The sequence below is a fragment of the Alnus glutinosa genome, chromosome 4 (assembly GCF_958979055.1).
Source record: "Alnus glutinosa chromosome 4, dhAlnGlut1.1, whole genome shotgun sequence".
In the NCBI taxonomy this organism is placed as follows: Eukaryota; Viridiplantae; Streptophyta; class Magnoliopsida; order Fagales; family Betulaceae; genus Alnus; species Alnus glutinosa.
In genome coordinates this window covers 29,420,260-29,446,547 of record NC_084889.1, presented here as the reverse complement: position 1 = coordinate 29,446,547, position 26,288 = coordinate 29,420,260, and the positions used below count along the sequence as shown (strand labels likewise).

The 26,288-nt window shown below is 35.7% G+C and overlaps 1 protein-coding gene and 1 long non-coding RNA gene across 2 annotated transcripts; one reads left to right on the top strand and one right to left on the bottom strand.

Annotated features, from left to right (window-relative positions):
* The first annotated feature begins 321 nt into the window (after positions 1-321).
* On the top strand, positions 322-26,288 carry LOC133866287 (uncharacterized). The gene is made up of 11 exons (XM_062302814.1): positions 322-379; positions 1,447-1,530; positions 4,139-4,212; positions 5,929-5,985; positions 9,381-10,804; positions 12,696-12,756; positions 15,607-15,728; positions 22,794-22,884; positions 25,349-25,396; positions 25,759-25,833; positions 25,952-26,288. The coding sequence occupies exons 1-10, from the start codon at positions 322-324 to the stop codon at positions 25,807-25,809; spliced, it is 2,070 nt and encodes a 689-aa protein (XP_062158798.1). The 3' UTR covers positions 25,810-25,833; positions 25,952-26,288.
* Positions 23,878-24,883, bottom strand: LOC133867305 (uncharacterized). The gene is made up of 3 exons (XR_009900026.1): positions 24,793-24,883; positions 24,361-24,414; positions 23,878-24,013 (listed from the first exon to the last, which is right to left on the bottom strand). It is a non-coding gene; the product is annotated as an uncharacterized LOC133867305 (long non-coding RNA).

Genomic DNA, 26,288 nt, shown 5'->3' with positions numbered 1-26,288 from the left:
TCCCTTCCTCGAGCTAGAACCATCAAGAGAGGACAATCCACCACCCGGAATCCTTTGATTAGGATTGCTGAAGTGTGGTTAAGCTCCTAGCCATTCTCCTGGTGGTCGAGCACGCTCATCCAGGAGCGTCTAGAATTGTTGCGTAAGGAGAGCAAGCTTAGCTCGAATGTCGACGAACATCTCGCGGGTACTTGGCATCTCATATTGAATTACTATATCTTGAGAAGAGTCAGCCATGGTTGCAATATAGTGGTTGCCACAGAATTGCCGAGAAGAATTTGGGGTTGAAAAAGGACAGGGAAGGAAGAAATCAACGGAAAGATGGCAGAATTGGAAACGATGGATGAACAACCGAAGGCTCTGATACCACTTGTAACAGGTGAGTTTCTAGTTTCGGAATTTGGAATAAGGGAGAAGATGGAAATGGAATTGAATAAGGAACACTTAATGAAAAATTAACAAAACATAGAAATTAGGCATTAGGTGCCTGGCCTCCATGAACATTCGAGGTGGTCTTCCTCCTTACAGTCTAAGACTGAATTACAAGATGAATGCCCTCTCTCTCAACCTTCTCCCCATTTATACAAGATTCTCTCAATACCGTCCCTCCCACAATAACCTCGCATCCTAACAGAATTTGGAAACCAAAACCAACTAATAGAATACTATTTACATCCCATACCCTCCACATCATCACGTCATGAGCTGGCGTTGGACTACTCGTGACAAAACTTATCTCATATTTAATGGAGCTGAGCACTAATTTAGTGCTAGTTGAGCACAAATATGTCAGTTGAACGCGATCCATGAAGCGTGAATGTAGATTTGCAAATTTGTTCCGGCTGGATGCGGATCTGCTACTATACTTCTCGAGAAACACGTGTTGGAGTCGTAAATGTAGTCTCGATACTGTGATCATCATAAATCTGTTATGTTTGGTTCAGACCTATTGTATGTAGGCATAGATTTGTGTAAATCTGCCTCTATTGACAAAGGGCGTGATTTTATTGCAAGTCACCTTTCTAGATTTATTTTTCGTAAGAAAAGATTTGTCAATTTCCCACAGACGACGCCAAACTGTTAGAACAGTTTTCAGTTTGGTGACTTGTAGATCTTTGATTCGTCGTGTTCTTCGTAATCTGCAAGGAGGAACAAACAATGCGTTAGAGGGGGGTCTCCCGACGTTCCCTCTCCGATGCCTAAGTCAGTGGGCCATTTTGGAGAGCATTGAGAGTCGAAAGTTTAATATATTTTCAGTATATATATAAGTGTGTATTTTGTACCTGGGGTAGCAGCACATAGTTATCAACCGCATTGTTTCACCTTCATGTCATGGCTGAGTGGGACCCTTAGTGGGATGAGATAAAGGTTGAGTGGGAGAGTGGGACACTTACTCTTCATATGATATTTGAATCATGTATCTTATCCCATGTGTTCCAAATATAGCTTTCAAGTGTTATAGGATTTTGTTAAATCCTGTGACTGAGTGGGTCAAGTTGGGCCAACAAGATCAGCTGGGCCTTGGTTCAGGTATAGGCCCATTTGCCTAGGGGATGATAATTTCCCCAACACTTAGGTTATGAGGGAAACCTAAACCTTAGATTCTGAGGGAGTCTAGACATTTTTATACACAAGGCTTGAGATAAATTTTCTTCTTCTTTATTCATTCAATGGCATCGTTTAAATAGAAGGGATACAAGACTTAGACTTGAACTATAACTCCTTAATGACACATACTTTGAGATAACTCACACTCAATTAGGAGATAACTCCTACACGACTGACAGTTTCACCCCTTACACACAAATAAATGCCAAGACTCTAACATTTAATTCTAATACCACACTGACACTAATAATAAAGATAAAGCAAATTACAAAACTACAATATGTAATCAATTACATGACTACCATATATAATCTGACTACAACACTGACATATAATAAAATATAAGAGTAGATACTAACTATCTAATCACTTGCACTTTATTATCACAAGAGAATATTTACCAAGTATTCCTCAAATTTCAATAATTATTTTCAAATTAAATGAAAAAGAATTTGATATAGCAGTACGAGTAATGCTATATGCCACCCCTACCGTCCCTAAAGCCTATGTGGCGTGGTCCTCCTTATTAGAAAAATCAATCTTCATGCATCAAATGCTATAGAAGACCACGCCACATAGGCTTCAAGAGGATGAAAGGGGATGTGGGGGTGACATATAATGTCATTACTCTATATTAGTATTCATGAAAAAAAATGAAGTATTGATTAATTTGACAAAATCTTTGTGATTTAATTTGAAAACAATAATTGAGATTTGAGAGGATTTCTAGAAATTTTATGGAATCCTAATCTCATTTGGTTTCTACGACTTAATTCCCTATTTGGGTTAGAATTATTTTCTTATTGAACTTTTTTTTTTATTTCTTATTTGTTGGTATAGTTTTCAATATGGTGTGAACTGTACTTTTTTGATGTTATTCACGTTCCCACGAACAACTACTGCAAAACAACTAAAATTTAGTAACCTTTACGGGGGTTTCGGTTCGATACTTAAATTAGCTTATGAGAGAAAAATATGTTTTGCATAAAATATAAGAGGCGAAGTAAACCTAAATGGGTTAACTACTCCCACTTAAACTAGGAGTATCTGGAGTTTGATTTGGTCTATGAGTCATATCCTCATTTAACTGGAGTTGGATTGTTGACCAGATTATTCAAAGAGTCATTTTTGGACCTGGATTAGGACTATTACCTCAATTTGTCTTGGAGTATGATTATTTCCAACAAAAACTCTTGATTTAAACTAATTGGTCTAGATTATTTTTTTTTGGTAAGTTTATTGGTCTATAATTTATTTCTTTACTTAGCTTCTTACTTTAATTTAATAGGTTTAGAATTATTTTCTTACTAGCTTCCTACTTTTAAATGGATTCTTTAATTTACCTATATATAAGGTGAGGTTTCCACAAACTTTAGAATATGTAGAGGGAGGCAAACAAGAGGGCTTTAGTTCTTCAGAGTTTTTAATAAGGTAAATTACACTATTTTTTTTTCCTTTTTTTTAATGCTCAATTATATTCTCTCTCTCTCTCTCTCTCTTTGTAATATTATATTTTCTCTTTAACCACCACCTTTATGTGGTCTATAGTTGAAATCAATAAGTGTGAAATTTATTTTCATTGATAGATTCCAAGCTATGCGTTTTGTGATTGCAAAACCAAAACGGATTGTAGTGTTATCTTTCTAGTAATGTGAGATATTATATTTTAATTTTATAATTGTTTAATAATGTTGACGTGGCATTTTAAATTAATTATTGATTTCTTATTTAACAATTATAAATTAAAAGATTGATTGAGAGTGCTACGTTAGTTTTATTCGATAAATGTTTGATAGAATTATAATATCTAACATTTAACTATTTCTTTTAAGTTGTCCCCCCCTTTCTTTTCTTTTCTTTTTATTAAAACTTTTTTGAGTTATGATGAATGTTTTGGATTGTTTGTTAATATTTTTGTTTTGAGAAAATATATATATATATAGACACACGTGATTTGTCAACTACCTCTCTTTTATTATGAGTTTTTTTATTTATTAAATTTATTTTTGTAATTAAATGTTTTTGAGTTTGGGCATGGAAAACCATGTGGTACGTAAAAATTTGAGTTATGCTATTCTTAACACCCATTTATCACATTTATTGACGTAACGTGTTTTAATTATTATTATTTTTTTAAGTGACTACATGATAATTCACTTAAATTGCGCGCACACACATAAAAGAACTATATGTATCTATGTATTAATTTATTTATGTTAATATAAAGGGGCATCCATGTGGGGGCGCCCCTCAGTATTCAAACCAGGTGATACAATGCCTGGCTTGTAAAATATAGCTTGTAAAATATAACTAGTAGGCATAATGCCTGTCAATTATATCGACTGGAGTTATGCCTGTCAATTATTTTTGTAGAAAGTAAATGCTCAAAACTACTATCTCTCCTATATATAGTCTCTTATTAAATGAGTGGAGATAAGAAATTGGGAAAAGACAGAACTCTCTCTTAGTTTTTCCTTAAGTGCTTCTAGACTGTAGATTTTGTGAATATTACTCTAATATTTTTTGGTAGTGTATTCCATTGCTGAGAAGAAGAGTTTTATTAAAGAATCACGTAAAACAATATTTGATCGTAGTACAGATAAGGTACTGCTCTATTCCGCTATGCATGAAAATTTTATTTCTAACAATTTATTTACATAAATTTGGACCCTACATGAAAAATCTTAGTTATGCCCTTGCTTGTGCGACCACCCCTCAGGCCTCAACAAAGGCGCGATTCATGCAGCCACTCCAAACAACCCCTCTGCTTGGGGTGGCTGATCGAGCCAACCCTTTATAGGATGTGGCATGTGGCGTGGTAAAATTATTTATGACCATTAAGCCGTTAATACTATGCAAATAGTTTTGGATAAAAAAAATGAATTAAAAAAATTAAGGAATTACAAGTTTTTTTTTTTTTTTTTTTAAAAAATAAAAATAAAAGGAGGGAGTAAATTGAAATAGTGTAAAAACATAAATGCTCGTTTGTTAAGGCTTTTTAGCATAACATTTTGCATTTTGGCCAAAAAGCAAAAGTATTAAAAAATAATTTTGAGTGCGTTTATAGACAAAAATTGTTATTTTAAATCAAATTGTAGAGAATGTATTGTTTGGAAGTTCGTTTTTAAAAAATTAAGATTTAAAAATGTAGAAAATTTGTATTTCCAAATTGCAGGCAATAGTATGTTTTTAAAATAAACAATTTTAAAGATTAAATTGTGATCGTAAATGTCAAACTGTAATTTTATTAAACGCTTAATTGTATTTTTAAAAATTACATTTTCAAATCACTATTTTTAAATCGCATGCTTTAAAATCTCAAACTCAAAAGACAAAACTACCTTCACTTTTATATCACGTTACAAATAATAATAATAATAATAATAATAATAATAATAATAATAATAATAATAATAATAATAATACTAATAACCCTCTCAAACTACCATCACATTGTTAATGTCCTCTCCAAAAATTAATTATGTCAATGCTCTCCCTAAATTATCAAAAAATGTTAATGTCCCCTAATGACAAAAATATCATTCATAAAATTATTAAAATAAAATAAAAACTAAAGAAATTATTAAAAAATATAAAATAACAAAAATTTATTCAATAATAATAATAAAAATTAAAACTGGTTTTTCTTTTTATTTTATTTTTTTAATTTTTTTTCTTCATAATTTTCAGTTATTTTTTTGTTTGTTTTTTTTTTCCTATATATATACTAGATTATGAAAAAATTATATTATAAACAAGGGGCATTACTTTTTTTGGATTTACTAACCAATAAATTTTTATAGTGTTTTATAACCTTATCAATACAACAAAGAACTGTGAAGGTGGACAGTCAAGATTTGTCAAAAAAAAAAAAAAAAATTAAAAAAAATTGGTGTTTGGGGCCTTGGGGGTGGCTCATAGGCGGCAACCAGCCCCCAAATACTCTTTTTTTTTTAAAAAAAAAATTTTATTTAATTTTTTAATTGAATAATGACATGTGGCAAGGGTATTATAGGCATTTTTCGTCAAATTGGGCCTTTTAATTTTTTATTTTTTTTGGTAGTTTAAAGGACTAAAGTCTAAACGTCAGTGGTATGAGAGCTATCCATAAAATGACAGGTAGTTTAGGGGCTAAATTGTAATATTTCCTCAATCCTATGCACGACAAAAAAGCGAGCGCCCACAATTTTAAAACCGTCACCTTTTTGTTTAAAATGGCGCAAACGTGTGTCTTTTGGCCGCTTGATTTCAAATGCGCGTAGTTTATAATAAATGGCGCAAAAGGTTTCTACAAAATTTTCGAAGAGATAAACGGAGCAGAAGACGAAGAGGTTTTTTCGAGAGCCACATGTGGTTTCAGATACTTCCTTACTTCTGGTATTTTTTAGGCCTTTTCAGTTTCTCCGATTTCCACCATTTTATTTTATTTTTTTCACTCTGCATGTGCTTGGGATTGAGATTTTTGTTGTTTTGTTCTGATTAACATTGATAGCCACTTACACAGAAATGAAAATTAGGCCAAAACAAAATCTGAATTCTGGGATTTTTTTAATATATTTTATTTAGTTTTTCCACCTTCTAAGTAGAAAAGAAAAGTTAAATTCTGCAGAAAACGTTGCTATAAGTTGTGGGATATGATTAAATGCAACTTTCAATGAGTCATAATTCGATTTCTCGAGACATGGGTTACAAATTTATGTTGTAGTAATTAAGTTGGTCTACCAGGTCTGATAGATTTCTTTGTTTACATACAACAAAGCATGATGGGGAATTCTACTGTAGTATGTTCACTAGATAAAGAAAAGAAACGTAACCCTCAAAACTGGCTTTAATCTACATGTTAACCTATAATTACTTCGATATGAACTACTGAAATACTAAACACGTGAAGGATTGAACTACTGAAAAATGAAACTACCTAAATATTCATCAATTTGTCTCATCAGTCATCATACATCATTCGTATTTAATGGGATTATCAAGAATTGAAGGGGAGGTATAGTCTCTATGTAGCTTAGTTGGTGCTTGGAATGGAAATGGTTTAATTTAAAGGGAGGCAGTGATGGAGTCAGGATTTTGGTTCACAAGGGGGCAAAATTAAAAGATAAAGTTAAAAAAATGATTAAAAATATTAAAGAATATAACTAATGAAATAAATAAGCAATTCAACTAAATTTAATTATAGTTTAAAACATATAAATTTAATTTGTAATTTATTTTTTCACGCTTAGTGTTAATTTATTCAGTTGTACTCGACGGCTTTTCATATTTTGAAATTGCTACATGATTTCTTTGTTGCTGATATTCTTGAATATATCATTCTCGATGTACTTAACCAAACAATCATTCATTCATTGATCTCCTATTTGGTTGCCTAATCTATTTTTAACAATATTTATTGCTGAAAAAAGCTCTTTCATTTGCAACCGCAAGAACCTATGCCAATGTCATGAATGAATAAACTAATGGATATACCATATTTTTTTTCATCTCTACCATCTTCTAAGCAAAGATATCCAATTCCTTTTGAGTGTTGCAAATTATTTAGTAGGATATATGTTTCAAGCTAATTATCTAAGGCGATAAGTTGAATGCCTGAAAAATATTTCGGATAAAACTGAGCAATCCAAATTAATTTCTCTTAGTTAAAAGTAGCAAATGAGTCAGCCAAACTCAAGCACATAGCATGGAGTAACAATTCAGAATGAGATGTGATTGGTGTCATTTTCTTTCCCATCTTTTGTACATTTATTTTGCAAATCTCATGTAAGGAGATGGACAAGAAATGCTCAAGAGAATAAAACCAAACATTTCTCATTTAGAATTTACCTCATCAAAACGTTTGTTAAGTTCATGGAGTTGCATATCTATAATAATATAATAAAGCTCCACATGGTAATGATGTGAATTTTTCATGCTTAGAGCTTTTCTTCATAACCGTTGTTGGTATAGACTATTGAATTTAAGATTTGATGTGAATTTAAGATTTAATGGTAAAAAAATGTTTCATGCTTGGGGCCTTATGATTAACCATACCCAATCTAGTGATCAATTGATCATGCAGTTAATTGACAAGTGCACATCCACCATGCCAATTTACTCGTCATTCACTGGATTGAGTTTTGTTAATCATAAGACTCCAAGCATGAAAAATGTAAGATTCAGTTGAAATGCTTGTAATAAGATTTCATGTTTCAAGCTTTTAGGTAAGCCAACGGCGTCATCTACCCCCTCTCAGCCCCAGCTTTGCCATTGAAGGGGGGTCTTAGTTTAAAGTTGTGCCTTGAAAGGATTTAATTTAAAAGGGAACTGGCATACTTTTGTCAATAACTTCTTTATAATTCTAGTAGAAAAAAGCTACCTTAGAAGGAATTTTTGCTCTCTACGTGGCCTTATGATCCTCAACTCGTCAATGTCTTATGACAAGAGTCAGAAAAGATAATAAATATTACAAGTTGAGGCTCATTGTAGTTTGTCTTCCCTACTTTGTTAACATGAATCTAAAAAATACATGGAATAAAGCTTCCAACAAATCTATTTTTATACTGTTGTTCTATTTCAAATTTTGGGCTTCAGTGAGGTTCACCTTCTAACCAGCCAATATAATTGGCCTACGTTCTTTAGCTACAGCAAATAAATCTGAAGAAATTGGTTGGAAGTTCTGTAACCAAGTTGTAGGCTATGCCTAAGAGATATTCTTTTCCTATCTCTCACCTTAAAGACCGGAAACCCTAGGAAATCTTAATGGCGGTCTAGATAATAACTTCATAAAGACCAACTGCCAAAGTAGAGGAATCCTCCTCTGCCCGTACCACTGACTTACTATTCACCTCAACAAGCCTCCCATTCCATAGCACACCTCCACAACCACTTACTTGACAAGGCATTTTTGAGAGAATCAAGTCTCTTGATATATGAATCACCTACTAGGAGGACAATAAATCAGTTACTTCTTTGGTCCAACTCATTTAGAGAGAGAAATGGTAAAGAAATACAAAAATCCGGGGATACTCAATTTGTAAGTAATTGGACAAGCTTGAGTACTTGACCACATTGTATGATTAAGAATAAACACCTGAAGACTAAAGTTGATGATTTGTTTCAGCACTATATAATTTTGTTCTTACTTATATATTAAAAAAAAAATGTATGCTTCTGATGACACATACACATGCATGCACATATATGTGATGGTTAGTTACACTTTACCTGCTCATGGTTTCTGTTGTGTTTGATTTGCCAATCTCTAGTATAAAAAGTTGTACTTTATCCATTCGAGTCGCATGTTTTATTATTTTTCAGTCCTTAATTGTTAAAATTCGGATGTATAAATCCGGGGTTTCAAGCCCATACACAACAATAGTAATCTCAATAAAATTTGAATACATAAACCTATGAACCAAAAGCAAATGCAACTAGACCTCAGGAGACTCTAGTGTGACTTTTTAAATCATAGGTTGGCAATTCAAACTTGACCCAGGCCAAATAAATAAAGTATGATTTCCCCTATATAAGAACAAAGTTTAAAACCTATTCTTGGATAATTGGTGCTAGTTGTATAATTTATTTATTAGTTTCTTTAATTCTATATGCTTATTTTTCACTCTCTTCTGCTTTTTTTTAACTCTTGTGGATGTGTGTTTGGGTGTGTGTGTGTGTTTTTTTTTTCGGTCCTCATTTACCTGCTTACCATTGGTCAGAATTTTCTGATTGAAGTAGAAGGCTGGGTTCTGGTTGCATGCTTGAGAGCTAGTGTGGAAATGTTATTGCAGAGCTCTCTCCCAAGTTCAGTTGAAGCAGCTTTATCCTTTACCTCTGATCATGGAAAACGAGACTTAACGTTTGAGTGGATAAATGCTGAGACCAGGCAATGTTGTATAAACTGTAACGAACTCTCTCAGGATGGTTCAGAGCTATTGACTGCCAGCACAACATTTGAAACTTCTGGATCAAGTTATATTTGCAAGCGAAGGAAGCTCCTGAAAAATTCTGTGGTTATTTTTCCTCTTGAGGCGGAAGTTAATGTAGTACCTGTATTTGCAGTTAAGAATGGTCCTTCAGACATTCAAATTGAGGATACAATTGATGATGGAACTGGTGCTCCTCTCTCTGCAGAGAAATCAGTTTTTGAGTTTAATAGTGCTAATGCTTCTATCCTCAATTCACACAAGTTTAGCAAGAGTCCTTGTTCAAAATTTAAATTCTCTATTAAACCTGATGTGAATACTAAATCAAAGTTTCTTAGCTTTGGTAAAGATCTTAGATCTGACTGCTCTTTACGGGAACCGGATACACAAGTTGGCTCTGTTATCAAAACTGATGAGGCTAATCACATTATAGAGAGCCTTAATCATGATATTCAGGTTAATGTAGCACCTGTATTTGCAGTTAAGAATGGTCCTTCAGGCATTCAAGTTGAGGATACAATTGATGATAGAACTGGTGCTCCTCCTCTCTCTGAAGAGAAATCAGTTTTTGAGTTTAATAGTGCTAATGCTTCTATCCTCAATTCACACAAGTTTAGCAAGAGTCCTTGTTCAAAATTTAAATTCTCTATTAAACCATACGTGAACACTAAATCGAAGTTTGTTAGCTCTGGTAAAGATCTTATATCTGACTGCTCTTTACGGGAACAGGATATACAAGTTGGTTCTGTTATCAAAACTAATGAGGCTAATCACATTATAGAGAGCCTTAATCATGATATTCAGGATGCTAAGGTTTCAAATGAAGAAGAACTCTTTCTCAAAGACCTATGCATTTCTGTACTAAGAAGTAATGGATTGCTTGAACCTGTTTGTCCTAAAATAAGTTGTGCTTCTACAGATATTCTGGGAATTGGTAGTGATAGAGGCTATACCCAGTCTTGTAAGCAATGCAGTTTTTCAGAAAATATATTGAATATGTTGCTTTGTGATCAATGTGAAGAAGCATTCCATGTATCTTGCTGCAAGCCTAGGCTGAGGATGTTGCCGATTGATGAGTGGTTTTGTCATTCTTGTTCAAAAATGAACTGCAATCCATCAAATAAGAATTCGTTTTCAAAATCATGTATTACTCGGAGTTATACTGCTTCAAGATTTGGATTGGGTCCAATAGCGCACATGTTGAAACACATTGAGCATTATACATCAAAAGTTCGGATTGGAGAAGATTTTCAAGCGAAAGTTCCTGACTGGTGTGATCAAATTTCCAAGTATGTCATATTATTGTTGAAGATCTGTGCTATTATTGTTTATTTATCATTTATTTTATTTATTTTTATATTTAGTTTATTCTCGTTTCATGTGAGTTGCATGTGTTGAGTTAATGAACCTCATCTTCTTTTAAGTGCAATTATAAATTTCAAATCAGGATTGTTATAATCAATCTGATAATTCAATGTAGACTTCACTTATCTAATGTATTTTTTTTAATTTGAGTACTTTTGCTTTACTTCATCTGTTCGTATGTAAATAGGTGGTTATAACTTGTGTGATTATCCGACTATGTGGATTTTCATCAACTCTAATTCTTGTTTTTATTTTGTATTTTCATTTCTTTTATTTGTGTTGCAGATGTTGTACTCTTGCTTTTTTAAGTAGTAACTCACTCTGAGTTTTGTTCTGTATTCCCATTGACATATGTTTGTCAATTGCTTGACGTTCAGTGTCCTTTTTGCACGAGCCAATTCAAGGGACTGATTTCTTCTTGAAATGCTTGAGGTCCTTTGTTTTTAAAATTTTCCTTAGCATTGCTACAATGTCTTTGATTTAGAGATTAATTGAGAAGGGGAAGAACTATAAAAAATATGCTCTCAAGTTCATTAATTATAAGAAATTTGAGTGAACTCCCAGATTGTGTTAATAAAAGTGAAAGAATCATGAGTCATCTCCAATTCACTAAGAAGATGAATGCAATCAACTTCAGTGGCTGATGACTTTAGACTATTGTATTTTAAGACAGGTTGTTGTGTGGACTGGGAAGCTTTTCCTTTGACTAACCCAAAAAAAAAGGCTGACTCCTCTCTTATAGTAGATTGCTTCTACCTGTATATGTTGAGGGGGAAGGAATTATGACCTTGAATTTAACAATAAGAGTAGGACAGTTATATCCATAGAGGTATCTTTGCCAAAAATGTTGTTATTGCTTATTGGTTTTAGAGTTACTTTGGTAACTATGCCTATTTGCTACTTTTTTTTCTTCTTTTTCTTTCCTTCTTTCTTTTCTTTTTCTTTTTTCTTTTTTAATTTTTAATTTTTAATTTTTTATAACTACCGTTGAAGATAATTTTAGCACTTTTTCTGGTTCATCAATGGAAGGGTTGCCTTGGTAGAATTTTCTGGATGTTGGATTATATGTTTTGGCATCACACGAGAATTTGAATCATGTAGCAGTCCTTTCTTGTTAGGACAATTTACCGAGAAGTAAGATTATCCGAACAATTGACCAAAGACCGAAGTAGCTCTCAGTGATGTGCCTGCAGAAGATATAAAGAAGAGGGCATAAGAACTTGCTGGAACGGGTCGGCGGGGATAGCTCAAATGCCTAAGTTAGCATGTTTGAGTAGGAGAAGAAGAAGAAGGGTTTGAGCTCGTACTTTAGAGTAAAAATAGTCATATGGTCCAAGAGAGAGCTTTTCACTGCCACTGACTCCCTTTTATATGTTCTTTTAGCCTCCACCGGCCAAGTGGCAAGTAGTGAATGAGGAATGTTATGCTGTGAAGTTCCCTAGGCCCAGTCATCCATCTCTACGAGTTATCACATCAGTATGAAATTATGAAAATGAGGTTGATATGTAAGAGACTTAGAGTTTATCTCAAAGGGTGGAATCCGGTGTGTAATTAACTGGTGCAAAAACTGGATACCTAAGTTGTTAGTTGAAATGTAATATTTGATTTAAAATCAGATGAGGCCCTGATAGAGTGCCACAATGTTATTGATTGCTCAATGTATGTATACGTTTTTACCAATATTCTTTCTTGTCCACCTCTCTTTTTATCATTTACTAAACATATGCCATGCTACAATTTACATTAACATATATGTTTTTAGAATTTTATGTGCTCATATATCTTCTTATTTCAACTTTGTTACTTTTTGTGCAGTGATGTCAATTGCATTGGTGAACCTTCCGAAATGGATCCAGCAGAAACAATTGACATACATGTAAGCAATCTTTGCTCCAACCTATGAAATTGAGCTTTCAAAATAACTAGATTTTTTGGGAAAAAAATTAACGTTTAGATACATGTTACTATACTGCTTTGTTTTTTATATCCGTAGACTTGTATCATTCGCTGCTAGAATTATCTATGGTCTTATATTATAAGATTAGTTTGATTAAGGTAATACCATAGAAAGATAATGGGATGAAAGAAAAATTATGGCTCTATTTGTTAATGTGTTTTGGAGGGTGTTTTTTGTTTGAAAAAGTGTCCTGATGTGACATTAATGTAAAAACTGTTTTTGTGTTTTTAGGAGTGGTTTGTGTTTGGATTGTTTGTTATTATTATTATTTTTTTTTGAGAAGATAAAACAAAAGATAGAAAACAAGAATTTTAATAAAAGGTGCCTATGTCTTTTCTCCTTTCTTTTCCTATTCTATTTTTCATTTTTTCTTAGGCTCCATTTGTATAGAAGCAAAACATTTTCTAACATAAAACATTTTTAGCTGAAAACATTTTAAAAAAAAACTAATGATTTTTCGGTGTTTGATTGTCTCCTAGAAAATGTTTTTGGTTTGTACTTAAAATGTGCAATTATTAACATCCAAATTCTCAAACAAAATTGGCTTAAATAGTCTTAAAGCCTTCTCATCCTCACCCATATATCATCCCACTCCAAGAAACCATATTTTTCTCAAATATTTCATCAACCATTTTTAGGACTTATCTGATTTCCTCGCATTTTGTAAACATGTCAATTATGAAGTTCCCCACAAACACGTAAGAGAGCAGCCAAGGCAATAACATTTGTCATCATAGTTTATAGATTCTTTTAGTCTTCTATTATAGTAAATCACTTTATGCTGCAAAACTCCCAAAAGAATCTCAAAGTTATAAAGAGAGAAAAGACAAATAACGCGATACCACCTCACTCGTCAGCCACATGATCAGATCTCTCAGAGGCTAATGATTCAACCTCAAACTCAGCATTTAGAACAGCCAAAATGCACCGTAACAACATCACTTAATAGAACATTCAAAGTTCAACCAGAAATGAATCACACGGGCCTTGTGAATGTAACTGTACTCGCTCTCTTTCTCAGGATCGTTGAAGATTTGCAATCAATCTCTGTTTGCTGTGGCATTAAAAGAGTATAAGCGAGTTGCTATTGAGATGGGGTTTTTCTCAAGTATTTCATCAACCATTTCTAAGGCATATATGATTTCCTCGCATTTTGCAAACATGTCAATTATGAAGTTCCCCACAAACGCATAAGAGAGCAGCCAAGGCAATAACATTTATCATCATAGTTTATAGATTCTTTTAGTCTTCTATTACAGCAAATCATTTTATGCTGCATAACTCCCAAAAGAATCTCAAAATTATAGATTCTTATAGTCTTCTCTCTCATTAATTGTTTACAAATTAGTTTGATTATTCGGACATATTTATGTCTTTTGGTATTTGATATTAATCTTTTAAACTAAGTATTAGCATAACATATATTTCAATATAAATTATTACACATATAAAAGGGTGTACCATTGCCACTTTTTTGGCTGCTTTTTAATTTTTGTGTGCCTAATTTCTTTTTGGGCGAAGGATAGGATAAAATGTATTGGGGGCTAATCCAAGATTGGAAGTTTTAGGTTAACTCAATTCATTTGGCTTTGAGAGGGGATATTGGTGCTAGTTCCTTCAGAAGAATAAACATTGCATGAAGGTGTATGGAAATTTATTTTGTTTGTTTGGTCAACTGTTGCAAGATTTTGATGATGGAGAATCTTATACAAAGGAAAATAATCATGGTTTGTTAGTGTTACATAGTGTACTACATTGTAAAATGTTTGATTAAATGTCATGCGTACAATCCTTTTGAAGAAATCTTAGGAGGCTTCTCACTAGCTTATCCTTGACAAATGCGACGACCAACATGTGTGGAAGAGACTTGTGTTCCCTTAAGAAAGCCTTGGTGGTCGTAGGTGGTCTTCCAAAAGTAGCTCCCACTATTACAAATAAATATATTTGTAAATCCCGTCCGTCTAGGACCACTGGATACGAAAGTCCCAAATGATTATAACCATTTGTTTTATATAGTTATGTGTGTATATAGGTGAACGATCATTTGTCCTAAACCATTCATTACTTGTAAGCATCTTTATCTAATAGAGATCCTTTTCCCAAACTTTTTGTGTGTGCTTTGTTTTTTTAAAAGTTCTTTCTAGCTTTCAAGAGGATAATTGACTTGGTTGTGTTTGAGGCATAGTGGGAGCTGCATTGGCCTGGAAGTTCCAAGATTTTGACAATTTGCAAATTTGTCTTGAGATAGTTGATCATCTATTACTTTATTGTTCTATGGCAAGGGAACTATGATTGCTAGTGTTTTCCCTTTGTGGGGTTCAATGAGTTATGACTAAAAAGATTGTTGAGTTGCTTGCCCTTTGGAAAGGGAATTTTAGTTGGCATGAGAATAGTAAAGTTTATAATCTTACTCAAATATTTCTTATGTGGAGAAACTAGAGGAAAAGAATAGCTTGATGTTCAACGGTATCGGGCTCACTTAGAAAATCCTTTCTTGAGATAATTTATGATCAGATGTATCTAAGGCATTGTTATTTCTTCTTTTTTCAGATTTCTTGACTTTTTGAATTTTAGATTGCAACTTTTAGGGGAAAATTTTGTATACACCCTATGTACTTTAGTATTCTACATTTTTTTTATTAAATTTATTTCTATTAGAAAGTTTTGAGAAGAAGTAACACATTTAATACTTTCTAAAATTCTCTTTTGCGATATGTATTTTTAACAAATTTGAGTTCTCATTCTCAATTTTTATATTATTCTTGTTAGGCGAGCTTTTCTATCAAGTTTCCCAAGCCGAAATCTATAAGTAATTGGCTTCAATGTTGTGAAGTCTTATATGATGACTCAAGGGAATGTGTTAAAGGGACTATATGTGGAAAGTGGCGCAGGTAAAAGGATAAGATTTATTCTTGTTGCATCTCTCCTAATCAATTTAAGGTACTTTTTGGTGTGCGGAATAGAACATCTAATGTGTGGAATAGCTATTTTGGTTGTTTGTTTACGATTATTCCTTCGGATTAGCTATCCTTGTCTTTAGGGAACAAGTATTCTTAACAAGAGTGATGTGAATAACTAATCCCGATACGTAGGAATAGCTTTAATTGGTTAGACAAAAATAATGTATTTATAAATCTTTTGAAATAATATAAATAGATTGTAAATGAAAATGGAAATAATAGATATAAATAATTTGTAAATGAAAAATCTTTTTTACAAACAATACATTTGATCACCAACTACTACTTTGGGATGTTTCGCCTGTCTAGTAGCCCACTAGATTGCTGTTCTCCCACCTAGCAATCTCCCTTCTTAGAGGTCCTTTTTCTCGGGTTTCCTAGCTTTGTCCTCACTAGGTTTTCATTTATACTTTCAAAGCTTCTCCTCTCTACTCAAGTTTGGCCTTGACCCTTCAAGATGACGAGATTTGCTCAAATAGATGAGAGAAAGATGTGCCATGTTTGGAAAGTCTTTTATCTTTTCAAACATTGAAACATACTTTTAAAAAAATAGTTACCTAACGAAACACTTTTCAAAAAATAAACATAAAACATTTTTTAAAATAAAAACACAAAAGACTTTTTAGAAAACTTCTCACACCTTCCTATAGGAATATTTTGAGAAAACACATGCTTATTTTTTCAAATGTAGAGGCTGACTTGTTACTTATTAAAAAAAAAAAAAATAGAGAGGTGGTTGCGGAACCACCCCTAATGGGAGAGGGGGTGGTCGCGGCTACCTCAACAAGATAGAGGTGGCTGTGTGGCCACCCCAATGGAATAGGAGGGGGTGGCCGCACCCAGGAGAGGGGGTGGCTGAATGGTAAACCTAAAAAAAATTATTACCCTTGTACAAGTTCTGATTCTAATGTGTGCATTCTAATTCTAAGGGAGACTGGGATATCTTGGATTGAATTGGATTGCGAAGGTGTTGTATGAGCATGTGCTAAGTCTCATATTAGTTGTATACTAGGTGAAATTGAGTTATATATGCGCGATTATAATGAGCTCCAGTAGTGACTAGCGCTTGTGTAGTACATAGATGTGACTTGACCTTCCTTGGATCATAATAAATTATATGAGGTAATGTCTTCATGTGGCACGAGGAACTGCAATATAACATGGCCTTTTAAGGACGTCAGGAATTTGAGTGAGGGAGATTGTGATACTTCGGATTATATTGGGATTAGAATGGATTATAAAAGCATTATATGAGTATGTGCTAAGTCTTACATTGATTATATACTAGGTGGAATTGGATTATATAAGTTACTAAAGGGAGCTTCCTTGGATCATAATAAATGATATCAAAGTTACTGTGGTCATTTGGCACGAGGAACTGCAATGTAATATAATCCTTGCAAGGACAACAAGAATTTGAATGAGGGAGATTGTGATACTTCGGATTAGATTGGGATTAGATTAGATTGTGAAGGAGTTTTATGAGCATGTGCTAAGTCTCACATGGATTACATACTAGGTAGAATTGGACTATATATGCTAAGACCATCCGCATTCAATTCATCTCCAGCAAGGATCAACTAGCGGATGTTCTCACCAAGCCTCTCTCCTCCGCCCGTTTTGCTTTCCTTCGTACCAATCTCAACGTTCTCCCTATACCGTTAAGATTGCAGGGGCATGTTAAAGACATATCTACCCCTCAGCTAGATATGTCTTCTCGAGATAAAGTTCCTAATTCTATGCGCTCTCAAGATGAAGATAAAACCTAGATTATAGGAACTAGTGATAAGATAATATTTTGAATTCAAATGCTCAGATTAGATTGTAGTGTTTCATTCCTATCAGAATTGTAGTCTCCTAAACTCATGTAACTATGTTCTAGTTTCTCTATATATACAAACAGCCTCTACCAACATTTGGTAAGGCAGCACATAAAATATGAGGATCTTGTGTTTATGCTTTGTGCTGCCTTACCAAATGTTGGTAGAGGCTGTTTGTATATATAGAGAAACTAGAACATAGTTACATGAGTTTAGGAGACTACAATTCTGATAGGAATGAAACACTACAATCTAATCTGAGTATTTGAATTCAAAATATTATCTTATCACTAGTTCCTATAATCTAGGTTTTATCTTCATCTTGAGAGCGCATAGAATTAGGAACTTTATCTCGAGAAGACATATCTAGCTGAGGGGTAGATATGTCTTTAACATGCCCCTGCAATCTTAACGGTATAGGGAGAACGTTGAGATTGGTACGAAGGAAAGCAAAACGGGCGGAGGAGAGAGGCTTGGTGAGAACATCCGCTAGTTGATCCTTGCTGGAGATGAATTGAATGCGGATGGTCTTCTTAGCAACCATGTCTCGAACAAAATGAAAGTCAATTTCGACATGTTTTGTTCGTGCATGGAAAACTGGATTTGAAGATAGGTAAGTAGCTCCGATGTTGTCACACCATAGTGTAGGAGGACGTGTAAAGCTGAGCCCAAGTTCAGAACAGAGAGACATAATCCAGGAGAGTTCAGCTGCAGTGTTTGCTAGGGATTTGTATTCGGCCTCGGTGCTGGAGCGTGCAACAGTGTGTTGCTTTCGATAGCTCCATGAAATAAGATTTTTTCCAAGGAAAATACAATATCCACCCGTAGAGCGACGATCATCTTGGTCTCTAGCCCAATCTGCGTCGGAGTAGGCCTCAATGGAGGCTGTTGGGGCACGGTAGAAGTGAAGACCATACTGAACTGTTTCCTTGAGATACCTTAAGAGTCTCTTTACAGCCTGCCAGTGTAGATCCGTGGGATTATGCATGAATTGAGCAAGTTTGTTCACACAGAATGAGATGTCCGGTCTTGTGATGCAGAGGTACTGCAATGCACCTACTGTGCTGCGGAATAAAGTTGGATCAGAGAATAAATCACCTTCAAAAGCCGAGAGGTGAGTAGAAGATGCCATTGGACAGTTGATCGGTTTGGCCTCAATCATTTTGGTCCTTTTGAGAATGTCCAAAATGTACCGATGCTGAGACAGGATAAAACCAATGGAGCTTGGAAGAACTTCAATTCCTAGGAAAAAATGGAGTTTCCCGAGGTCTTTGACAGCAAATTCCTGTTTCAATGTCTGTAAAAGTGTAGAAACTGCAGATGGTTTAGATGATGTGATTAGAATGTCATCTACATAAATGAGTACTAGAGTAGTGTAAGCAGCCGACTTATAGATGAAGAGAGATGTGTCTGATTTGGATCCATGAAAACCAAGCTCCAATAGTTTACCACTAAGTCTGGAGAACCAAGCTCTTGGGGCTTGTTTGAGGCCATATAAAGCCTTTGTGAGTTTACAAACATGATCTGGAAACTGAGGATGAGGAAAACCGGGAGGCTGAGACATGTATACCACTTCAGAAATATTCCCATGAAGGAATGCATTTTGTATGTCAATTTGATGAATCGGCCAGCCATTGGACAGAGCAATTGATAGAACAATGCGTACCCTAGTAGGTTTGATCACAGGGCTGTAGGTTTCACCATAGTCAATGCCCGGTTGTTGATGAAATCCCTTAGCAACTAGCCTTGCTTTGTACCTTTCAATCGATCCATCAGCCTTCCGCTTTATCCGAAAAACCCATTTGCAGCCAATTATATTAGAAGCTAATTCAGGAGGAACCAGGGTCCAAGTTTGGTTCTGTAGTAAAGCATCAAATTCGGTGTTCATGGCAGCTCTCCAATTTTTATCCTTCACAGCTGTAGAGTGACAAGTAGGCTCTATCTCAACAGTAGAGGACTCGGCAAGCAGGGCTCTCGGGAGGGGGTACCGAACTCGACCATCTGTAAACTCTCTAGGCTTGGAGATGTTATTTCTAGCACGAGTAACCATGGGATGTGAAGAAGTAGGTGGAACTAAAAGAGGAGTTGAAGAAGCTGAAAAATCAGCTGGAAGTGGGGAATCAGCAGAGCTGGAAGATGCTGAAGAGAGGGACTGCAGTGATGGAGAGTGCAGAGAGGGAGAGGAATTTGGAGAGGAGGGCTCTAGGACAGGTTGTGGGAGCTGTGTTGCTGACTGTGGTAGGAGAATGGGCAGGGAGAGCTGTTGCCGAGTATTGCAAGAGTTTGACTCAAGGGAGGATGAGGGAGGAGTATATGGAAAAGTAGATTCATTGAAAATAACATCTCTTGAGATGTAGAGGCGATTTGTGGGCAAGTGGAGGCATTTGTAGCCTTTGTGAAGAGGACTATAGCCGAGGAATAAACAAGGGACAGAACGTGGCTGAAACTTGTTTGAATTATATGGACGTAAGTTGGGCCAACATAGACAACCAAAGGTGCGTAAGAAGGGATAATCCGGAGAACATTTGAAAAGTGTTTCAAATGGAGAATGATTTTGTAGAACTGTGGTAGGCATGCGATTGATTAGATAGCATGCAGTGGAAAAAGCATCATCCCAAAATTTTAAGGGTAAATGAGCATGAGAGAGTAGTGCTAGACCGGTTTCGACAATATGTCGATGTTTTCGTTCGATAGCACCATTTTGTTGGTGAGTATGTGGGCAAGACACACGATGTTGAATGCCAAGATGCTTGAGGAGGTTGTTGACAAGGCGGTATTCACCACCCCAATCGGATTGAAGTGCTTTAATTGTGGTATTAAAAAAACGTTCAACATAAGATTTAAAAGTGCAGAAAACTGAAAGAACATCACTCTTTAAGGAAATTGGATAAAGCCAAGTATATTTGCTATAAGCATCAAGAAAAGAAACATAATACTTAGCACCAGACCTAGAGCTAACAGGGGCTGGTCCCCATACATCAGTATAGATTAAATCAAGAGGACAAGTGGCAGATCCGGAAGCTGAAGAAAAAGGGAGTTGCTTGCTTTTTGCACTAAGGCAAGCAGTGCAAACAGTGGAGTCTTTTGGAGAAGCAACTGGAAGCTGAAAACGAGAAAGCACACGGCGGACAATCTTCAAGGTGGGATGGCCCAACCGTGAGTGCCATTGAAAAGCAGAAACACGTTCACCCACCATGGCATGACGGGGATGTTTATTTGCGGAAGGAAAAAATTGATAGAGTCCATGTTTATTCAGCCCGTGGAGGAGGAGTTTCCCCGTGCGACGGTCCTTTAAGAAAAAATGGGATGGATGGAATTCAAAAAACGTATTAGTATCTTTGGTGAATTTCTGAACAGAGATGAGATTCTTGGATATTTGAGGAACATGCAGAATATCAAGGAGATCAAAATGAGAATTAGGAGTAGAGAGTCGAGTTGTACCAATGTGTTGGATTGAGAGTCCCTTACCGTTGCCAATACGGATTTGATCTGAGCCCAAGTAGTCTTCAGCCTTGATATTTAAATTGGCCAGATCAGATGTCAGATGGTGTGTAGCTCCAGAATCCGGGTACCAGTTCTGATCAGTGCTGCTGGATGGGGTAGAGACATAGGCATGAGCCTGAGAAGGCTGTTCTCGAGTGTAGGCCTCATTGAACCTATTGTAACAATCCAGGGCAACATGACCATAGCGGTTGCATACCTGGCATAATGGGCGGTTAGAGGAGGAACCACGACCAGATGAGGGTCCTCTGCCTCTGCCACGAAATGTCCTGGAAGGGCCAGAGAAGTTGCGGCCAGAAGAGTGATTACCGCGGGAACCACGCATGCCACGATTTGAGTGTGGAGAAGAGTTGCCTCGAGAAGCAAGGTTTGCACCAGCAACAGAGAGATCAAGAGAGGCTTGATGCTGCTCTAAGCGCATCTCGTGAGAGAGGAGATGACCGTAGATTTCGTCCACAGAGAGTGGTTCGGCTCTGGTTGTAACAGAAGTTACAAAGGGATCAAAGTCAGAGCCTAGGCCAGCTAGAAGGAAGGACACCTTCTCAAAGCCATTGAGAGGTTGGCCTACGACAGCAAGGGCATCACACAACGTCTGAAATGTGTGGTAGTAGTCGGCGATGGAGGAAGATCCTTTCTTAAGAGTCGCCAATTGATAATGCACCTGCATGGTGCGCGCCTTCGTCTGAGACGTGAAAAGAGTCTCTAAGGTTGTCCATGCATCTCGGGAGGTGACACAGCGAGTGACATGGGTCAGCATCTTTTCGGAAAGAGCTGAGTTAATAGCTCCGAGTAGCAGTTGATCTTGCATACTCCAATGGAGGAAGGCCGGATTGGGAGACGTGGTGGAAACACCATCTTTGGTGGATGTCACAGTGGGAGGAGGGCAGGGCGTGGAACCATCAACATAACCAAATATGTTGCCGCCTTTGAGGTGTGGAATGATCTGAGGTAGCCAGACCGGGTAGTTAACATTGGTGAGTTTGGTAGGATTAAAATTGGTGAAGGTCACCAACGGAGGTGTTTGATGGTTTGAGGCAGACATGACTGAAACGTGGGAGAGAAAGAAGAGAAAAAATAAAAAAAAAGAGGAGGACGTGAGTCACTGTTGTGGCTCTGATACCATATAAAATATGAGGATCTTGTGTTTATGCTTTGTGCTGCCTTACCAAATGTTGGTAGAGGCTGTTTGTATATATAGAGAAACTAGAACATAGTTACATGAGTTTAGGAGACTACAATTCTGATAGGAATGAAACACTACAATCTAATCTGAGTGTTTGAATTCAAAATATTATCTTATCACTAGTTCCTATAATCTAGGTTTTATCTTCATCTTGAGAGCGCATAGAATTAGGAACTTTATCTCGAGAAGACATATCTAGCTGAGGGGTAGATATGTCTTTAACATAAGTGATTAAAGGGAGCTTCAATTGTGACTAGCCCTTTTGAGCCATTGCGTAGATGTGGCTAGCTCGTTCATGAGTCGTGCATGTAATGTCTAGTTATCTATTGTGTAAAATTTTTCTTTTCTTTGTTTGATGCTTTGTCATCCTATGTAATCATGCATGTTCAGGATCTCTCTCTTGCGCATACATGATCTACTAAATAGTCTCTGCATCCTTGTCATAGTCTAGATTCCTTTAGGGGGAACTTTTAGTGAGATTTGATGTTACAGGGCTCCATTTGCCGAAGTCCAAACTGATGATTGGGATTGTTCCTGCGCTGTTCTTTGGGACCCAGCCCATGCTGACTGTGCTGTTCCTCAGGTAATAACATATGCCTTTCATTCTGCTCGCCATCACAAACTTTCCTAATGATTTCTTTGTTATTTAGATCATTGTACTTGAAAGTGTCATTTTGCATGGTATGTAGTAGAAGTGCAGGGAACTTACTTCTAAGTGAAACTAAATATATTGCAAGGTATTTTAGGCTCCAGCATTAGTTTGTTTCTATTCTAGCTCAATAGTTGATGTACAATGTTGCATCATGACCTGAGCAATATCTTCGATTGACTAGTAACAGTTTTTGTGGATAGTGTTCTTAGTAGTCCTGGCATGTGAAGATTTAAATACGAGTAGTTTGTCACATTTGTTAAGACGCCAGTGATGTTAATTACCTAAGCATATTCTCTTCATTGTTCAGCCAATAGATATGCTTACTGTGCATTATATACTTATAGTCTATTTTCCATTCAGCTTCATTTTGATTTAATACTTTCAAATATTCCACCTCAAGCCTTGATAACAACTGTTTAAAGAAGTTTTATCGAGTCAAGGCAGAGTTTTTGCAATACTCATTAGTTAGCCAAATATCAGGAGTATGGGCCAACAATTTCTCACTTCAAATTTCTTTGCATTTGCATAAGTCTGTCTGCGTCTCTTCTGAAAACTGGCTCTTTAAATCTCTGAAGCCTCTTGTTTCATGAATTTTAGATTCTTTTTAGGAATGGAAATTTTAAAGTGAATATTTGCATTCTTAGAAGGTTCATTTCTCAGACCATTCTTCTCTGTCGCGACCCGAACTCTTGCAAGTCGAGTCTCAGATGTGATTAGTCTCTTTATTTCAATGATCTCATAAGCAATGTTCAATATAAATGTCTCCATATGAAATCAAATCAGAGCATAATAAAATAAACTTCAAAAGAGTTGCATTATCATTTTAACATGACAAAGTGCTTTAGCATAATACAGTCGATTTACATACACTCTGACCTCCAAATGATACATCGAGGTTTATAAAACATCATGGCCAGTTTTACACCATGTTATACCTTCAAAGAATGCAAAAACAATTCAATGTTTCTATTTGCTTAGCGCAGAGTCTTTAACAAAAAGCCTAGCTAGCTTGGCAAGTCTCAGCTCCACACTAGTCTCCACACTCCTACCTTCACTCACTCTGAAATAGTATAATGAAAGGGTGAGCTTATAAAACTGAGTACGCACCAAATCCACGGCCTATAAGACAACAGAAGGATTTACATGATATGAATGGTAAACAAGGCAAATTCAAGTGTAGGATAAGTTTAGAAGTTGATACTGTCATAACAGAATTTAGAGCAGATTATAATATGAGAGCTTATACATAATTCCTTTTAGTATACTTGTGATGATGACCAATTCCCATAACAATTTTTCAAGTGGATCCAAATACATCACTGGCCGGAGGTCCAAACAAATCGTTACCAGTAGTTAAGATTACACCAAAATCCTCATTCCCATTTCAAATAGGGCCTGAAATCTTACTGGTAATCCGAATGAGCCAAATGAATTTCCCCAAATGCTTATGTTCCAAAGGTCCTGTTAGCAATCAAGTCATAATTTGAGAGTTAATTGATATATATAGAAACTGTGCTCTTTGCCAACACAAGCAAAGTCTGAATGAACAAGTCCAAGCATGGATTCAAAGCTACGAAAAACCAAATTACCAAACCTGATTAATAGGATCGATCTCAAATCTTAAATATCATGCTTAACTAACAACCTAAGCAACATTAAGGATGAAAAGCAATCAAATCTACATCCAATGGTTAGGACTGAGCAACATGGGTTTCAGGCTCAAATATCAACCAGCTATAGCTACTGCTTGGGAATGGAAGCAACTGGGAGAGAAAAACCATCTAATAGAGGCAATTGAATTTGGCCAGAGAAAAGTAAAATTATGGTGATGCTGCTTACCTCAACCAGAAACCCAAATTAGATTAGCTAGCTGTAACACTACCTCACCCAGGTATGCATGTTCCCAATCTGTTCGAGGAGGTTAGGCATGTGAAGAAATTCTATGTGCGCTTTTCTACATGAAATATTATTGAGTGTCCAGTCAGTTAATGCATCTCATGTAAAGAAGGAAATATTCTCCATTTGAATTAAATCTGGAAATTCAAATTCCCAAAGAATAAAAAGTTAGATTTCACCTCGGATAACAAAATCCGAAGTTTAGATGGCATAGCAAAGTTTGAGCTTTTAATTCTAGGGGCATATGCACAATCTGTAGATCTTAAAATTCTTTTTACAACCACTTCATAGGAAAACATCAAAGACAGGAAAATTTTTTAAGCAAAATGGGTGTTCAACAAATACCCTTTTTAGAGTAGCCACCAAACAGCTCAAGACCTAAGAAAAATTTCAGGCTTTAAGTTTTTTACTGACCCTGGGGCCTCTCTCTCTCTCTCTCTCTCTCTCTCTCATATAAAACCATATGATTATATTTTGACATAGCCTTCTTCCTTTCCAGGAACTAGAAACAGAACAGGTTCTACTGCACTTAAAGCAAATAGAGAAGGTATGAAATTCCAGCTTTCTTGGTCCGGTAGTCTGGATGTCTGTTGTGTTTGGATTTATGACAAGTTTCCAGATGGAAATTATTTCATTTGGTTCACCTTTTTGATGAATTATTTCTTTGGATTACCAATATTATATATGGATGATCTTCTGTTGTCCTTGATTTGTGGATTGTATCTATCTCTAAATTATGTATTCGGAAAAATGGGTTAACAAGAGTAATTGGAATCTGATGTGGTTTGCAAAGCATTCCCCCCCCCCCCCCCCCCCCCCCCCAATTCCTTTTTTTTTTGTTCTCTATCTATAGCGAAATGTCTCTCATTTGTTTATCCTTGCTTAAACATTATATTTATTGTTGTGCAGCTGAACTCTCGCCTTGCTTCTAAAATGAGAGAACTTCAGTCATGCCACTAGCAATTGGTGGGATCTGAACGCCATGTAAGTTTGCGAAATTAATTTATTTTCGTTTAATTCTTAAAATTTTATTTTTCTTTTATTCATGTTAACAAATTTTCTTCTCTCCAGTCTAACAATACACATACACATACACATACAGAAACAGTTTGTAACATCACAGGGATCGACTTGGGTTTTTCTTTTCTCTCAGGACTATACTATACACCCTCTAGCTTTATAAGTGCCAAAGTTCTTTGTTTTTCCTTATTACTATTTTCTCTTTGGAGTAACTGGTTTCTTCCCTACATCTGGTTTTGATCTATAGCTATCCCACACTTCTTTGTCTCTTGTAAATGTTCGAGATAAGGACTTCAGTCATTGAACTTCGAAATGATGAATTTTGTTGTAAATATATATGAGTAGTGTTAATTGGAGTAAGTAATTCACTCTCTTATTTTTCAACCCCTCCTCCCTCCCCGGCCCGTTCATCTCTTATG

What these genes read in the sequence shown, in the direction of transcription:
- LOC133866287 (XM_062302814.1), top strand. Translation starts at nt 322, where the DNA reads ATGGCAGAATTGGAAACGATGGATGAACAACCGAAGGCTCTGATACCA. An exon ending in TCTGATACCACTTGTAACAG is followed by an intron (nt 380 to 1,446) that starts GTGAGTTTCTAG and finishes TTCCAAATATAG; the next exon opens with CTTTCAAGTGTTATAGGATT. An exon ending in TCAGCTGGGCCTTGGTTCAG is followed by an intron (nt 1,531 to 4,138) that starts GTATAGGCCCAT and finishes ATTTTTTGGTAG; the next exon opens with TGTATTCCATTGCTGAGAAG.